At 40.8% G+C, this 19,185-nt stretch overlaps 1 protein-coding gene across 1 annotated transcript in view; it reads right to left on the bottom strand.

Annotated features, from left to right (window-relative positions):
- The window catches only part of LOC132767867 (dynamin-1-like protein), a 30,352-nt gene that overhangs the window by 5,072 nt on the left and 6,095 nt on the right, over positions 1–19,185 (bottom strand). The window contains exons 5-12 of the mRNA XM_060763241.2: positions 15,605–15,676; positions 15,264–15,350; positions 11,016–11,178; positions 7,819–7,939; positions 7,337–7,468; positions 4,703–4,909; positions 4,439–4,559; positions 3,281–3,436 (exon numbers count right to left, since the gene is read on the bottom strand). Coding sequence (XP_060619224.2) covers positions 3,281–3,436; positions 4,439–4,559; positions 4,703–4,909; positions 7,337–7,468; positions 7,819–7,939; positions 11,016–11,178; positions 15,264–15,350; positions 15,605–15,676 — 1,059 coding nt within the window. The remainder of the gene's footprint in view (positions 1–3,280; positions 3,437–4,438; positions 4,560–4,702; positions 4,910–7,336; positions 7,469–7,818; positions 7,940–11,015; positions 11,179–15,263; positions 15,351–15,604; positions 15,677–19,185) is intronic.

The following is a 19,185-nucleotide window of genomic DNA, read 5'->3' as shown; positions in this document are numbered from 1 at the left end:
CTATTAAAAACACTACTTAATGAAGAATTACACTTAAATGTAAGAGTAAACTAAAACCACCACACTTTTCACACACACAAAAACACAGACTGTCAGCAATCAGAATACCAGAACCCCTTGTAAAATTGTTATTATATAACCATCCACGCCTTATTGCCTTCTCCCAACTCTTCCCTACATGAAGTGTAGACTATGGATACCGTGGGACCTGCCTTCCTTCACTTACTTCACACCATACAATTTCTTGCCCCAACAATTTCTTGAACAATTGCCTATGATGAAGTCGATCAGCATATCAGAAGGTTAATGAGTTGGAAAATGGCTACAATAACGATTTGTTCCTCAATCCAGAAAGAATTTGCAAATATATAAAGTTAAGGACATGCAGGTGTGACATAACCTGTCTACAACTGGCAGAATTGTAACAAGACGAAGGAATCCAGATGGTATGCGGCCTATATTATTAACATCATTGTGAGTTCCCATTAAACACAACTATAATTCTTGATTATATCAATTAATATGTCAATATATTTTTCTACCTGCCGACTCAAAATGAAATGTACATATAGGCATCAGAATGGACATCCACTTAATAATACATATGCAACTGATGTTAAAGAAAATTGGCTGAAAATGTTCCACCGGTGGTATATCACACCGATAAAATTAAACCACGTGTATAAAAACACATCCAAATATTGTTGGAAATGTAATGATCATGAAGGGAGCTTCTACCACCTTTCGTGGACTTGTAGGGAAGCCCAGAAATATTGGAGATGGATTCATGAAGGATGCCAACAAATTTTTAAAAAGAAATTTCCAAAAAAACCCCCAAAAACCCAGAATATTACTTATTAGGTATCACAGATGGGGACATAAAACTGGATTTAAATGAGGATATTTTGTTCATGTATATGACAACAGCCACTAGAATAAACTATGCGAAACTTTGGAAGCAGAAGGAAATCACGAACCCACATGGCCCTGCTCGTGATCCCGCCCGCGTTGCAGGCGCGTTTGGTGGGGACGTGGGACAGGGCCTTCTCTGTGGTGGCCCCCCGCCTCTGGAATGCCCTCCCGAAAGATCTCAGACAGGCCCCTACTTTGGCGGTTTTCAGAAAGAACCTGAAAACCTGGCTGTTCCAACGTGCCTTCTCAGATTAGGAACCCCACTACCAAAGCCCAGAAGCACTTTAGTAGAGTCAAGATCACCCTCACCGCACACTGCACTTATATTTTAATCCCATATCCCTCCGACACTCCGGCCGGCTCAGTTTTTAATAATGTCCTGTTGTATTGCTATTGCTATTGTTTTCTGCTTTAACTGTTCTATTTGCTATGTATTGTATTGTTGTATTGTGTTGGGCTCCGGCTTGTTGTAAGCCGCATCGAATCCCTTGGGAGATGCTAGCCGGGTACAAATAAAGTTATTATAATAATAATAATAATAATAATAATAATAATAATAATACCGGAGAAGGACCAATGGATAAAAAAGATAAATGAAATTAAGGACATGGACAAATTAACTTTCTTACTTAAGAGGAACACAGGAAATCCGGTTAAACAAACCAACTGGGTACAGGCAGAAGAATATTTAGAAAAGAGAAGTAAAGAAACTTAACTGTGAATAGTACATCAATATAGGTTACAAGAGTGGACAATTAAGAAAAAATCAGAAAGACCACGTAGACAATAAAGTTGAACTTGTGCAGGTCTAGAAGGAAGTCACAAGATTTTATTTTTATTTTTTCACTTTTTATTTTTATCATTTTTTTTCCTTTTCTCTTTCTCTCTATCTGCTTGTATTCCTACTTTTCTTCAAAATACTATATTACCCCACTTTACTTGGAAATTATACTTTTTCTTCTATATATCAAATAATTTAAAAAAAAAAAAAGAATGGACATCCACAAAGATTTTGACTTTGGGATACTGTGAACAAATTGTGTTTAATGCAATATAGGTATGCACATTCGAAGCGTAAAGGAAACATTCTACAGAGCAATATATTATAGGCTCAGAGGTTACCTAGTGCAAGAGGCGTTTTATTCTTGTCTCCTGAAGGATGAGGTGAGGCTATGACACATTTTTGATGCACTTTATTTGCTTACATTCTTAAAAACAGCTATATATATATATCAGCCTGGAGGACAAAAGCCATGAACACCTTCCAAAGGAGGAGACAATATCTAGGATTGCCTTAGGCCGTAGTCTTCAGACAGCCATCTGCACACCCTTATCAAGGATATCATAGGAATCTGGGCATGCTACTCTGAAAGTAATATTTCAAGATGAGCAAGGCAGGACCAGTTATCTTTCCTAATCAACCATAATAATCCAGACTAAAAGATAAAACAGACAAGGAGTTTTGATTCCCCTCACTTTTGGGGCAAGAGTTAACAATGTCAGATTTGAGCAAAGACTATTCCACAACCCACCAAAAGGCATGGAAAAACCCAAGCAGAGCAAGGTTGTATATTTCTCAAGCAGATCACATTTGAAAGGACAGCCATTTTTTAAAAAAACAACCCATTGAACTTGTTAAAAATGACAAATGCCAAAGCTTGTATAGCTTGTTGTTCAAAAGGCTAAAACAATCAAGGGTCTGGAGAACACACTCTATGAGGAGCGGCTTAAAGAGCTGGGCATGTTTAGCCTGAAGAAGAGAAGACTGAGAGGAGATATGATGAGAGACATGTATAAATATGTGAAGGGAAGTCATAGGGGACGCGGAACAATGGCTTCAAACTACAAGAAAGGAGATTCCATCTGAACACGAGGAAGAACTTCCTGACTGTGAGAGCCGTTCAACAGTGGAACTCTCTGCCTCAGAGTGTGGTGGAGGCTCCTTCTTTGGAAGCTTTTAAACAGAAACTGGATGGCCATCTGTCGGGGGTGCTTTGAATGCAATTTTCCTGCTTCTTGGCAGGGGGTTGGACTGAATGGCCCATGAGGTCTCTTCCAACTCTATGATTCTACAAAAAGGCCAAGGTGGTGTTACAACCAGCAGGGGAGTTGGCTGGCAGTGCTGGTTAAGCAAACACCGACATAGTTTTGCAGCCCAATTCTTTGCCTGCTTGTTCAGAAATCCCATGGAGCTCGGTGGAATTCAAAACCATGTAAAGCATGCTCTCCTCAATATGCAAAACAGCAGGAAGTTAGGAAGTGCTGTAATTGGCCCTTGAGATCTGAAAAGGCTTCACCAACACACTATTAATCCAGGAATCCTTGCCAACAAGCCACAGTGGAACAGGGACTGAGAACCCCTACCTACCTGTGTGTTGTAGGTGGAGCAGTGCTGGATGATGCGCTGCAGCTCCTCATGCACCAGCTCCACACAGCGAAGGCTGGGTTCCTCCAGGCGCTTGATCTGACGTTTCACCAGGAGCTCAAAGGAGACTTCAGGGACAAAGAGGGCTGGACGGGGACCCTGAACAAGTGTGACAAAGTAGAGAAGGTCAGAAGTGCAACCTTGCAACAAAACTACAAAAAGTTGTGATCACGGTAAGAAAGGGACACATCAAGGCAAGAAGAAATAGAATGTGACAGACTTTGAGAAAATCAGTGCCAGTTTTGAGTCCCTTGACATTTGGGATTTGTAGTTACTGGGATTTATAGTTCACCTGCAATCAAAGAGCATTCTGAACCCCACCAATGACAGAATTGGGGCAAACTTCCCACACAGAACCCCCATGACCAACAGAAAATACTTAAGGCCATCCAGTCCAACTCCCTTCACCAGGGCAAGAAAATGTAATCAAAGCCCTCCTGCCGTAGATATAGATAGATAGATATGATTCTCTCTCACACACAGATATAGTATCATAGATTTGAAAGGGATCCCTAAAGAAGGACAATGATATGTTGTATGTTCCAGAGTAGGCAAACCTGACAATCTCCACATCAACAATGACAAAGAAACAGCAAGAAATACTGTTTACCCAAAAGCAGAAAGAAATTACATATATTCAAAACCAACACTTTCTCATTACTTTATTTTCCAGATCACCAGACTGGGCCACAGCAATGCGTGGCAGGGGACGGTTAGTGTATTAATATTATACAAGTTGGATGTGAAAAAAAATCCTTGGACTATGATATCCTAATTCAATCCTCCCATGCAGATTTCTATTTTTTTCTTCTAACTGACATTGTGTTGTTACTGAGTCATCACTGCACTGTGTCCCATAAGCTTATGGGAAGATAAGGGCTATACTTCTACAAGCTTTGTAGGACAAGTTAAAAGAAAAAGACCATCATAACATGGCCAGAAGGAGAGGAGGAGGGGGCACTCCCCTGGTGATGGCAATGGCAGATACAAGCTATAACAGCCACACCAGAAATATAGCTGAGGGCAGAAGGTGGGACAGTCTTGTGACTGGAATATAGAAGTGGTCTCAGTAACCTTCCAGCAACATAATGTGTCACTTACCGTGGCATTTCTGATGGCTGTCAAGATATCCAGCATGGTAAGTCCAGCTAATGGATCAATGGACTCCAGGGTACGACCAAAGGTCTCATGGAAAATGTAGCACATCCGGGCACCACCACACCTGGCAGGGAAGAAGATGGTACATCCCTCAGAGAGTGAGTACATGTACCCACAAACACAGATAGATACCTCGTCTCAACCCCACTTTCAGCTCCACTCTTCTGTTCCTTCCCAGGCCTGTGCCGGCCAGGAAAGGTGACTCACAGCTCCGAGGTCTCAATGTTGCGCGCTGTGCCTTCGATAGTGTTGCAGTATTCGGTGGCAAACTTGGTGATGATCTGAAGCAAGGTGGCATTCTTGTCCTCAATGGGCTGCCCGTAGCTCTGCAGCACAGACTGGTACTGGGCTGTGAGCACATTCACCCGGGTCTTCAATTCAGGCAAGCAGTCCCGAATATGGTGCATCAGCAGCCTGGGGGGGGGGGGGGGATCAAAACATAGTCAGTACTACTATTTACTATTCAAGGAGATGACCCTCTTGAGTACAGGATTCAGTGGAACTAGGACTGTGGGAGACCAGTGTTCAAATCTCCCATTCCTGAAAACCCACAAGGTGACCTTAGGCAAGTCATACTTGCTTGGCCCCAGACGCAATCAAATCTCTAAATTAATCTTGTCCAGAAAACCCTAGGATAAGGGCAACATGTGTTGGAATAAATGTGAAGGTACATAACAGGTTCAGACGAAGGAGCCATCTGCTTTTATTGGTTGTTGAACACATTTGGGAGTCCACACTTCTGCCAGGGAACAGGCAGGAAGACACACAATGATCCCGTTTGAACCTAATGTATCCAAAAGGAGACTGAACTGAGAATGCTGTAATAGACTGTACTATGTTGAATGCACCAAGAGGTTATGGAAGCACAAGACTGCTTTCTGTAATTTGGCCACAGCCAGCCTATATTTTTCACGACTGAACAGTGCTCTGAATAAGTGAAAACTGGTGTTCACAGTCAATAGCAAATACTGCCTCCTCCACTGAACAGGTTGGGGCAAAAGAGATGAAATCATACTTTTTGTGCAAGTTGGGTCATATCATAAAGCAGGGGTCCCCAAACTATGGCCCAGGGGCCGGATGCGGCCCTCCAAGATCATTTACCCGGCCCTCGCTCAGGGACAACCTAAGTCTGAAATGACTTGAAAGCACACAACAACAACAACCTTATCTCATCAGCCAAACGCAGGCCCACACTTCTCATTGAAATACTAATAAGTTTATATTTGTTAAAAAATTTCTTCATTTTAATTATTGTATTGTTTTAAAGTGTCTTTTGTACTACAAATAAGATATGTGCCATGTGCATAGGAATTCATTCATGTTTTTTTCAAATTATAATCCGGCCCCCCAACAATTTGAAGGACTGTGACCTGGCCCTCTGTATAAAAAAATTGAGGACCCCTGTCCTAAAGAGTTGCACTTTTGGATGGTATTCATGGACAAAATGTAACTTACAAGTAATGACTTTTTTCATAGGACTCAGATTTCTCTTAGAGAATATATCCTATTTACAGATATGGCTGCCAATTTGCTACCGTGCACAAATTCAAAGTGCTGGATTTAGCCTATAAAGCCCTAAACAATTTTGGCCCAGCTTACCTATCCGAGCCTATCTCCTCCTCTGAACCATCTAGGAGCTTAATATCGTCTGGGGAGGCCCTGATCTCGATCCCACCTGCCTTGCAATTGCGATTGGCAGAGACAAAGGACAGGGCCTTCTAAGCGGTGGCCTCCTGGCTATGGAACTCCCTCCCTAGGGATATTAGATTGACCCCCTCCCTCCGAAAAAACTTAGAGACCTGTCTTTTTGAGCAAACTTTTGAGAATGCAGCGGAACAGAAAACACAGAACTATGAATGATGAGCATGGAATGGCCAGACGATGTTACTGGATAACATTTTTAACAAGATGACACCAATGATTATATGCTTTGTTCTTGTGGGTTTTTTTCGGGCTATATGGCTATGTTCTAGAGGCATTTCTCCTGACGTTTCGCCTGCATCTATGGCAAGCATCCTCAGAGGTGAGGTCTGCTGGAACTGGGAAAAAAAGGGGTTTATATATCTGTGGAATGACCAGGGTGAGACAAAGGGCTTTTGTAAGTTGGGCTAGGTGTGAATCTTTCAACTGACCTAGCCCAACTTACAAAAGCCCTTTGTCTCACCCTGGTCATTCCACAGATATATAAACCCCTTTTTTCCCAGTTCCAGCAGACCTCACCTCTGAGGATGCTTGCCATAGATGCAGGCGAAACGTCAGGAGAAATGTCTCTAGAACATGGCAATATAGCCCGAAAAAACCCACAAGAACTGAGTGATTCCAGCCATGAAAGCCTTCGACAATACATTATATGCTTTAACGGTGTTTATTTATGTTTTATATTGCAATGTTGATTATTTTTAATGGCACTTTTATGAATGCCTGACATCAAATTGTGCCAATCTTTAACCCGCCTTGAGTCACCGTATGGCTAAGAAAGGCGGGCTATAAATATCATAAATAAATATGAACATCGAGAATTTAGTGCTTGCCAGGGTGAATGACTGAATCTCAAAAACCACTGGACGAATTGACACCAAATTTGGACACAAGACACCTATCAGGCCAGCAAGTGACCATCACTCATAAAAACACTGAAAAACACAGCAGAAGAGACTTTAAAAGCCAACAAACAAAAAATACATTACAATGCATGCGCAAAACCACATATATACAGTATATATATGCAAACACACATATACACAGACTTGACCACAGCAACGTGTGGTAGGGGACGGCTAGTCAATAATATTTTGAAAGGAAAGAAATTATCTACAGAAAGATGTCTCAGATCCCACTCACCTATTGAGGGTTTTGGCCAGGTGGCGTGTGCCATTTCGGTTGGCGAGCGAGGGGTACTTCTTCTGCAGGAAACCCTGCTCATCCTGTAAAGACTCGCTGATGCTCTTATTGCTGTTGATATCATGTTGGCTCCTGGTAGAAGAAACAGAGGGCAGAAGGGGAAACTTGCCAACACAAAGTAGAGTGAAGTCTCGGAACTGAATCAAGGTTATGGAACCTTTTTCCTCCAGATATTTCGATCTATGAATTCCCAGGACCATTTACCAATTATTGGGGTGATAGAGACCTATAGGCAAAGAGGGCTGGAGGTCCCCATCCTACATCCTCAAGTAGCATAATCTGTACAACAGACATAAAGCATCATCCAAGAACATTCCATACTGATGTGACACTGTTATCATACACACTCATCTTGTCTTCCCAAGTGCCAACACCAGATTCCTGCAGGCGGCTTTTCTTTCCCTAACCTTGTTAGCACTCACCTGTTGACCACCCCAATGATGCCCAGCTTCACTGGAATGACTCGACCCATCAACACATCCATGGCATCTGTTCCAGCATCCATCAGGTCCAGCTTGGTAATCACAGCCAGGGTCCTTCGCCCTGTAGAGAAGATCTTCCCATGACTGCAAAGCTTGGGAAATTTGTGGTCAGCAACCATTCTGGTCTGTAACTCCTAGAGGCCTCACTCTGCATGGCTAATAGTAAAACACTGGAGAAGCTGTAGCATCACATGGTTGAAAAATTCCAAATGCCTTATTACTGACCTCCATATTGCCTGAAACATGGGGAAACAGCAGGTCAAAGTTGCTCCTTTATTAGCCAACCTTTCTATTCTATTTTTTCTCTTTCTTCCCATCACTGCTCCATCACTCCCATCCATCCAGAGATGCCTTTTGAGGCCAAACACAGCCTGTCAGCCAAACACAGCCTGTCAGCCTCGAGAACATATGTCCTTCCCCTGCACTTCCAGTGTGTCCTTCTGTACCAACACACGCAGAGGGCCATTTCCCTAGCAAAAAGACCACTACAGATAGTCCCTGAGTTACAGACATCTGACTTACTGTATATACTCGAGTATAAGCCTAGTTTTTCAGCCCTTTTCATAGGCTAAAAATGTTCCTCTCGGCTTATACTCGGGTCAAGGTTATTTATTATTTTACTGTGTTATTATTATTATTATTACATGTATTATTTTACTCTATTTATTATTATTATTATTATTATTATTATTATTATTACATTTATCATTTTACCCTATTATTACTACATTATTATTTTACTTTATTATTTATTATTTATTTTACTCTATTATTTATAATTTATTATTATTAAGCACCGGGACTGTGGCGCAGCTGGCTGGGAGTCAGTTGCATTAAGATCATTACTGACCGAAAGGTCATGAATTCGAAGCCAGCCCGGGTCGGAGTGAGCTTCTGACCAAAATTGTGTAGCTTATTGTCGACCTTTGCAGTCTGAAAGACAGTTTCATCTAGGAAATGAAGTAGTAAATTTAGGTACCGCTTATGCTGGGAGGCTAATTTAACTAATTTACGTTGCAATAAAATCTCCAGCAAGCAAGCAAGCAAAGAATGAGGAAGTACTCCATCAGTGTCACAAACGAACGGTGAGGTGACAGCTCCCCTGGTGGCCAGAAGCTGGAATGTTAAATAGCCTCTGAGTGCCTGTCTATATATGTTGTGTGTCTATGGCACTGAATGTTTGCCATGTATATGTATGTACATTGTAATCTGCCCTGAGTCCCCTGCAGGGTGAGAAGGGCAGAATATAATTTATTTATTTATTTATTTCCGTCACTTTTACCCCACCCTTCTCACCCCCGGGGGGGGACTCAGGGCGGCTTACAGAGGAAGGCACAATTCGATGCCTTTATCACCCATACATACATATATAAACAAATCAAACAATTACAAATTAAGAGTTTAAAAATATCAATACACATTAATACAATAACACAGTAGTTGGTTAATCCTGAGTTCAGCGTTCAAAGTTTCATAAGTCCATTCCATCTCGACAAGATTCAGCTCGACATTAGGTTTTTCTTTAGCTGCCCGGGTGTCCAAATGCCTGGTCCCATATCCAGGTTTATATAAATAAATACTATAAATAAAATAATAAATAATAAATAAATATTGTTGTCATTATTACATGTATAATTTTACTCTATTTATTATTGTTATTATTACATTTATAATTTTACTCTATTATTACTGTTATTACATTTCAATTATTTTACTCTATTATTATTATTATCATTATTACTACATTTATGATGTTACTCTCTTTAGTATTATTGGAAGGATATATAAGCACATTTACATTGAAGAAGCTTAGAATCAGAGTCTTATCTTAAATTATAGTTTTATGTAAGTATTAAAAACATTTAACTTTCTGATGCCACGATTAATGTAATTTTATTGGTATCTGTTTTTATTTTGAAATTTACCAGTAGCTGCTGCATTTCCTACCTTCGGCTTATACTCGAGTCAATACGTTTTCTCAGTTTTTTGTGGTAAAATTAGGTGCCACGCTTTATATTCGGGTCGGCTAATACTCGAGTATATACGGTACATCTGTCTCCTAGTTACAAACAGTGCTGAGACCATATGAAGTGAGAGGAAATCTCCTAGGAAGGGAAATTCATTTCTGAAATAGTTATCATGAAAAAAAGGGGTATCCACTGAAGCTTTATCGAGCCTTCCTCCTCGGTGGCTGCCCCGCGAATCTAGAACTCCCTGCCCAGGGATGCCAAAATGACTCCTCCTCTGCTATCCTTTCAATGGCAGGCTAAAACCTTTTTAGTAAGACAGGCTTGTAAAGAAGGCGGTTTCTAAGAACCAGTTGGGGTACTGTAGTTTTAGCTATGAATAGGTATTTATACAGTTTTACGGGTTTAAAAGGTTTATTTTTAATACCGTTAATATTAAATTCTATTTTAATGTTAGCATATTTTCAGTTTTAAATTGCATTATATTGGTTTTACTGTAAGCCAATTTAAGTCTTGTTTGAAGAGGGAAAAAGCAGGATATAAATAAACATAATAATCATACTAATAATAATAATTATCACAAAACCTTATTTCCATGACAACCCACATTTTTCAAAATTCCAATATCACATGGACAGAAAATAAGAAGAAATAATAATAATAATAATAATAATAATAATAATAATAATAGCTTTATTTTTATACCCCGCCAACGATCTCCCTTAGGGGACTCGGGGCGGCTTACAAGGGACAATTAAGATTACAATTAAACACACATGTAAAACACTTTAACCAATTAAAACATCAGATAAAAACAAATAACAACACAATTGAAAGCAATATAAAAACAATACGGCTGAAAGAAACATAGCTGAGGCTACAGATTCAATGAGTGCAATACATTTTTACAGGAGCGCAGGAAAGTGCAACAATACAGTAAACTGGGCAGGAAATACTGTCATAACATGCCTGGAGTTGCGCTTTTAAAAAGTACCTGTTCCGACTTACATAGAAATTCAGCTTAAGAACAAACCTACAGAACCTAGCTTGTCCATAACTCAGGGACTATTTGGACTCCAGTTTTCTGCGATTTGGTCCATGAGACCCAAACACTTACTACCCTGACTACCAAATGCTTCCTTCATAATACAACATGCCCAGATACCCTACCATCAGGGTCCACATCTCGTGCAAGTTTTAGAGCCTCTGATGTGGCCATGTCAGTGTTGGCAGCGGTCACAGCCAGGATCAAACAGTTTGGGTTGGAGATGTAGGACAGGATCATATCTCGGACCTGAACCTCAATATCAGCAGGCTGATCCCCAACAGGCACCTGGGAAACAACACAAAGGTGAATATTAATGATAGATTAAAGAAGAGCCCCAGAAGGTCAAACCAGTCTTAAGATTTTTATTCAAATTTGACTACTGTATGTCTTTTCCCCATACCCGTAGAACTGCTGCTTGTGCCTTCACCTACCTACATAATGACAAAATATGCTCTCTAGTAATTTTCTATATCCTCAGGTACTGTATATACTCGAGTATAAGCCTAGTTTTTCAGCCCTTTTTTTAGGCTGAAAAGTCCCATTCGGCTTATACTCGAGTCAAGTTTATTTATTATTTAATTCTATTATTATTATTATTATTATTATTATTATTATTATTATTACATTTATTATTTTACTTTATTATTGTTATTATTACATTTATTATTTTACTCTATTATTACTGTTATTACATTTCCATTACTTTATTATTATTACATTTATTATTTTACTCTCATTATTATTGGAAGGATATGCAAACATATTTACACTGAAAAGGTTGGTATCATGGTTTAATCAATTGGACAGTCATATCTTAAATTACAGTTTTACGTAAATATTCAAAAACATTTAACCTGCTGATGCCTCAATTAATGTCATAGTATTGGAATCTATTTTTATTTTGGAATTTACCAGTAGCTGCTGCATTTCCCACCTTCGGCTTATTCTCGAGTCAATATGTTTTCCCAGTTTTTTTTGTGGTAAAATAAGATGCCTTGGCTTATATTCGGGTCGGCTTATACTCGAGGATATACGGTAATTTAACAGTATACTTCCACTGTAAGTGCATTTTCCGGGAAATGATCCACCTTTTTAAAATTAATACCATTCTCGTTTTAAAAATAGTATTATGTTTGCTTTACAACAGTGTTTCTCAACCTGGGGGTTGGGACCCCTGGGGGGGGGGCGTGAGGGAGTGTCAGAGGGGTCGCCAAAGACCACCAGAAAACACAGTATTTTCCGTTGGTCATGGGGGTTCTGTGTGGGAAGTTTGGCCCAATTCTATACTTGGTAGGGTTCAGAATGCTCTTTGATTGAAGGTGAACTATAAATCCCACAACTACAACTCCCAAATGTCAAGGTATGTTTTCTCCAAACTCCACCAGTGTTCACATTTGGGCATATTGAATATTCGTGCCAAGTTTGGTTCAGATCCATCATTGTTTGAGTCCACAGTGCTCTCTGGATGTAGGTGACCTAACTACAACTCCCAAACTCAAGGTCAATGCCCACCAAACCCTTCCAGTATTTTCTGTTGGTCATGGGAATTCTGTGTGCCAAGATTGGTTCAATTCTATCATTGGCAAAGTACAGAATGCTCTTTGATTGTAGGTGAACTATAAATCCCAGTAACTACAACTCCCAAATGACAAATCAATCCCCCAACCCCAACCCCACCAGTATTCAAATTTGGGCGTAGTGGGTATTTGTTCCAATTTTGGTCCAGTGACTGAAAATACAACCTGCATATCAGATATTTACATTATGATTCATAACTAGCAAAATTACAGTTATGAAATAGCAACAAAAATAATTTTATGGTTGGGGGTCACCACAACATGAGGGACTGTATTAAGGGGCCACGACATTAGGAAGGTTGAGAACCACTGCTTTACAAGGTGGTAATGGGAGAAAGCCCTTCATTTTCATGGCCACCTCCATTCAAATTACAAGAGACCAAATATGAATGCCTCGCCTAGATATCCTCCAAATTCTGGAGCTGATTCTGGCTGATGTAAAACTATCAGGTACACCTTTAAAGGCACAGTTCAACTTCCTTGTCTAAGACTTGCTCCAAAGAGCTACAATCAGACTTCCCTTTTATAAAGGCCAGGGCCTATTTGTACAGAGAACAAAACAGCATGTGGGGGGTAAGGATGAGGACAACTGCATCCTAAATCACTCAGCTTGTTCAATACCACCAGCCCCAATTATTGAGGTTTGGTATTTTTTCTTTTTTTTCCTTATTTTTTTTGAAGGCAAGTATATTTTTATTTATGCATCTCAGGAATACTATGCTCATTATTGCATGCTGTACAGTTTTATGTGTCTTCAGTTTCTTGGCTTTCTTTTCTTAAATTATTTATAAATTTATCAAACAAAATGTATAAGCATATATTCTTCGCTCTTTTTACAATATCTTAGACAAATGAGTATGTCATATTAGATACAATCTAACAGTAAAAAAAGAAAAAAATCTTTAAACATATTTCTTATTATTATTTTTAAATTTCCATTACAACAGTGGTTCTCAACCTTCCTAATGCCGCGACCCCTTAATACAGTTCCTCATCTTGTGGTGAATCCCAACCATAACATTATTTTCATTGCTACTTCATAACTGTAATTTTGCTACTGCTTTGAATTGTAATGTAAATATTAGATATGCAGGATGTATTTTCATTTACTGGAATAAATTTGGCACAAATATCCGATACACCCAAATTTGAATACTGGTGGGTTTTTGGGGTATTTATTTTGTCATTTGGGAGTTGTAGTTGCTGGGATTTATAGTTCACCTACAATCAAAGAGTATTCTGAACTCCACCAACAAAGGAATTGAACCAAACTTGGCACACAGAAGTCCCATGACCAACAGAAAATACTGGAAGGGTTTGATGGGCATCAACCTTGAGTTTTGGAGCTGTAGTTCACCTACATCCAGAGAGTACTGTGGACTCAAACAATAATGGATCTGGACCAAGCTTGGCACAGTTACTCAACATGCCAAATGTGAACACTGGTGGAGTTTGGGAAAAACAGACCTTGACATTTGAGTTATAAGTGCTGGGATTGATAGTTCACCTACAATCAAAGGAAATTCTGGTCCCCATCAACAATAGAATTGGGCCAAACACAGAACCCTCATGACCAACAGAAAATACTGTGTTTTCCGATGGTCTTTGGTGACCCCTCTGACCCCCCCTCATGACCCCCTCAGGGGTCCCAACCCCCAGGTTGAGAAACACTGCATTACAACTTATACTACATATATCTCTACCACACACCTTTTATCTACTTATGCATGTTTTATTTCTTTATAATTATTATTATTATACCATTTTCCCCTCTTCCTTTACCCTTATTTTGTGCCCCCTTCACCAAGAACAACCAACTCATGATTGGGTTTTTTTCATGTCAGAAGCGACTCTTGAGAAACTGCAAGTCGCTTCTGGTGTGAGAGAATTGGCCATCTGCAAGGACGTTGCCCAGGGGACGCCCGAATGTTTTACAATCCTGTGGGAGGCTTCTCTCATGTCCCCGAATGGGAAGCTGGAGCTGACAGATGGGAGCTCACCCCGCTCCCCAGATTCGAACCACCGACCTTTCAGTCAGCAGTCCTGCCGACACAAAGGTTTAACCCACTGCGCCACAGAGTTTATTTTCATGCAGAAGGTAGACCTATTCTGCCGAAATCCTATCTTCCAAAATTAATATAGTAAAAATGAAACTTCTTATAAGCCACTAATTTTATCCCGCAACACCTCATATTTTTTTCTCTCTGCACTCCTCACTTGCTATTCGCCAGTCTAGTGGGGAAGAGAGGGAGATAGAAGGCTGAAAGAAGGGAATGAGAGGAAAGGTGAAGAGCCAGAGTTTTTCCTCTAAAATACTCCTCAATGATCTATAGCAGGGGTCCTCAAACTAAGGCCCAAGGGCCAGATACGGCCCTCCAAGGTCATTTACCTGGCCCTTGGTCAGGGTCAACCTAAGTCTGAAATTACTTGGAAGCACCACAACAACAACCCTATCTCATCAGCCAAAAGCAGGCCCACACTTCCCATTGAAATGCTAATAAGTTTATTTTTGTTTAAATTGTTCTTCATTTTAATTTGTATTGTTTTTTTAAAAAAATTACACTACAAATAATAGGTGTGCATAGGAATTCGTTCATTTTTTTTTTCAAATTATAATCCGGCCCTCCAACAGTTTGAGGGACTGTGACCTGGCCCTCTGTTTAAAATATGAGGACCCCTGATCTATAGCCACTTTGCATGTTGGCATACATGCAAAGTGGCTGACTGCTGTTCATTAAGAAGTCTACCAAAGCAGGCTGTCCCTCTGTAGGTCTGTCTTCTTCTGATTCCTACCTTGGTGATTCCTGGAAGATCCACAAGAGTCAAGTTCAGCACATAGGGAGAGTAGATCTTCAGGTAGAGGGGCTCTGGGCTGATCCCCTGCCATCAAAAAAGAACCCCAGAGTTAGAGAAGGTCCCCATCCTTCATCTTCAAGTTTTTATTTCGTATCAAAAGCATTGCATAAATTAGTATAAACTGATAAAAATAGAAGGTGTGCAGGTGGCTAAATATCTTTTGATATTTTATATATTTTTTATATTTTATATTTTATATTTGATATTTTATTTGATATATATCTTCAAGTAGTATAACCCATACAGCTGGCAGAGTAGAGAGCTCACGATGCCAATACCTTATTGGTCCCGGTTGTCCGTTCAGTCTCAATCTCAATCTCCTGTCGGATTTCGCGGAAGTCAGTAAATGTCTGGTGAAAAAGGAAGACCTAAATTATGACTGCCAGATTCAACACCCAACAGCAGTTCCATCGCCTCTGAAAAGCAGCTGTTTAATAATAATAATAATAATAATAATAATAATAATAATAACACTTTATTTGTACCCCGCTGCCATCTCCCCAAGGGACTCGGTGCGGCTTACATGAGGCCGAGCCCAAACACAACAGAACAAGCAATAATCACAACAATGCACGCAATTAAAATAAAACATGAACGATAAACATATAGCATTAACAATAAGACAACAAATAATTAAAACTATGGGAAGGCCAAATGTAAAAATTAAAATTGTAATAGTGCTGAAGCCTGGACGAAGAGGTGACAGTGGCGTTTGTGGAAGACATCCGAGCAGACCTAAAGGTGTAAAGTGCTTTTGAGGACAAAGTGCAATGGGATCATTATTCCGGGAAGGCACACTGGAACAACCACGTCTTCAAGCTCCTCCTGAAGACTGCCAGAGTTGGGGCCTGCCTGATGTCCTTAGGGAGTGAGTTCCAGAGTCGAGGGGCCACCACCGAAAAGGCCCTCTCTCTCGTCCCCACCAATCGCGCCTGCGAAGCTGGTGGGATCGAGAGCACGGCCTCTCCAGATGAACGAAGAGATCGTGTGGGTTCGGATACAGAGATGCAGTCACACAGGTAGGCGGGTCCCAAACCGTTCAGGGCTTTGAAGGTAAGAACCTGCACCTTGAATTGGGTCCAGTAAATGAATGGCAGCCAGTGGAGCTCCTTGAACAGCTCCTTCCATGTTGTCGGTTTCCTCTAAGGAGGAATACAGGACTTTTCTCCCATTTTTATTCTTACAACAACCTTGTAAAATCTCTTAGGACAAGGAACTTGCTGAAAGCCAGGCACTCCATGCCCAAATGGGATTGGAACCCTCTCCTAGTCCAACCCAAGACACAATACCCCACTGATTATCAAGGTGAGAAGATCAAGGACAATATAGACGCATCTTCCTCTGCCTTCTTCTTCCACTATCTTGACATTCATCTTGCCTCTTGTTGGGGCAAATAGAGTCCTCACAACAGGACTAACAAGGAAACAGAAAAGGAGAAACGAAGGACAAATAGGGCAGCAGAGGACTACAGAAGGTGTATAGCCCTCCAGGTGTTTTTGGATTGCAACCCTGAGCCACCTTAGCGTGCATAACAATTCTGAGGACTGCTGAGAACTGTAGTTCAATCTTACCTGGAGGGCACATGAACCCCACTTCTAAATTACATAGTTTCTCAACATATAACTTTTTGAAGAGGAAAGTAACATGTCAAGATTGTATCATAGCAACCTGAACTAACAGAAAAACCTGGTCCTCCAGATTTTCCGTACAAAAACAACAAAAACCTTCTCCTTCCAAGAGCAACAGGAAAGAGCCAGGGGGTCAAAGATGCAAGAAAAGATGCAGCAAAGAAAAAAAATGGTTTACAATGTAAATAAGCAACCTGACTTCCACCCTACCCAAGAAGACTCAGAAATGACTCCCATTCAAAACATCAGTACATATTGACATATTGATAGTGTTTGAGGACCGGGACATCCGTAGGGATACCAAGGTGCTTGTTTATAAAGCTATTGTCCTCCCAACCCTGCTATACGCCTGCGAGACGTGGACAGTCTACAGACGTCACATGCAACTCCTGGAACGATTCCATCAGTGCTGCCTCTGAAAAATCCTCCAAATCTCTTGAGAAGACAAGTGGACAAATGTCAGCATGCTGGAAGAAGCAAAGACCACCAGCACTGAAGCGATGGTACTCCGCCATCAACTCCACTGGACTGGCCACATTGTCCGGATGCCCGACCACCGTCTCCCAAAGCAGTTGCTCTACTCTGAACTCAAGAATGGAAAACGGAATGCTGGTGGGCAGGAAAAGAGATTGAAAGATGGGCTCAAAGCCAACCTAAAAACTGTGGCATAGACACTGAGAACTGGGAAGCCCTGGCCCTTGAGAGCTCCAGTGGGAGGTCAGTCGTGACCAACAGTGATGTAGAATTTAAAGAGGCAAGAATGGAGGGCAAAAGAGAGAAACGTGGCAAGAGGAAGGTACGTCAAGCCAACCCCGACCGGGACCGCCTTCCACCTGGAAACCGATGCCCTCACTGCAGGAGAAGATGCAGATCAAGAATAGGGCTCCACAGTCACGTCCGGACCCATCGCCAGGACACTACACTTGGAGGACCGTCATCATCGAACTACGAGGGATCGCCTAAGTAACTAATAAAAAAAATGTTGGACTCTTTTTATTTCCCCTCATCCCTCAGTCTCTGATCAGGAACAAAGGAGATATTCTTTCCTACTAAAGTAAACCTGAAATCCTTTTTTTTAAAGGAAGAGTCAACAAAGTTAACAATGAAAGGAAATCTAATGAAAATGGACAAAAGATGTGTGTGTGTAAAATTCCCTTGCTAACTGGGAGGGATTTTCCTATCAGGAAGGGAGGCAGACTTGACATATCCTCAGTCCAGGCCTATAGTCCTCTTTGTTTGAGTCCTTGAACTTCATGAATAAAATAGGATAGGGAAAAACCAGGTAGGCAAATAATAATAATAATAATAATAATAATAATAATAATAATAATAACTTTATTTATACCCTGCCACCATCTCCCCAAGGGACTCGGAGTGGCTGACATGAGGCCAAGCCCAACAACACATCAATAAAACAAGAAAGCAATAAACAAAAATAATACAATTAATATAAATCACATATAAACATTAACACACAAGAATTTAAAAACCTATGGCAAGGCCAAACGTAATAATTTAAAATTAAAAAATAAACGCTGGGCATGAACAAGGTTGGATATATCTGGTAGGAGGGTTTTAAAAGAAGTGAGGGGAGCGCAATCCAACGAATAGTTAAAGTGCATTCTGAGGACATTTTGCTGGGTATTATTTCCTTATTCCGGGAAGGCACACTGGAACAGCCACGTTTTCAGGCTCCTCCTAAAGACTGCCAATGTTGGGGCATGCCTGATATCCCTGGGAAGTGAGTTCCAGAGTTGGGGGGCCACCACCTAGAAGGCCCTCTCACTCGTCCCCACCAATCGCGCCTGCGAGGGAGGCGGGAGTGAGGGCAGGGCCTCTCCAGATGAATGAAGAGATTGTGTGGGTTTGTACACAGAAATGCAGTCACACAGGTAGGCGGGTCCCAAACCTTTGTAGGTAAGAACCTGCACCTTGAATTAGTACCGGAAAATGAACAGCAGCCAATGTATCTCCTTAAACAAGGGGGTTGACCGCTCCCTGTAAGTCGCACCACTTAGTAACCAGTTAGCAAAACCAACAGTAAAGTTGTTTAGGGTTGGGAAAGGCACCTTTTACTCTGCCACAACAACAGTAGGGCAGAGAAACTTTCTCTCAAAGCAATGAAAAAACAAGACAGCAAGCAAAAGCAAAAAGGCCATGACAAGCTATCTTTCCAGCACCATTTTCCACCAAGGAGTATGTTCTGATTTTGCTACATGCTGTAGGAGGGA

Source organism: Anolis sagrei, chromosome 2, assembly GCF_037176765.1.
Source record: "Anolis sagrei isolate rAnoSag1 chromosome 2, rAnoSag1.mat, whole genome shotgun sequence".
Classification (NCBI taxonomy): Eukaryota; Metazoa; Chordata; class Lepidosauria; order Squamata; family Dactyloidae; genus Anolis; species Anolis sagrei.
Note: the sequence above shows the minus strand (reverse complement) of the source record. Positions and strands in the feature narration are given on the sequence as shown.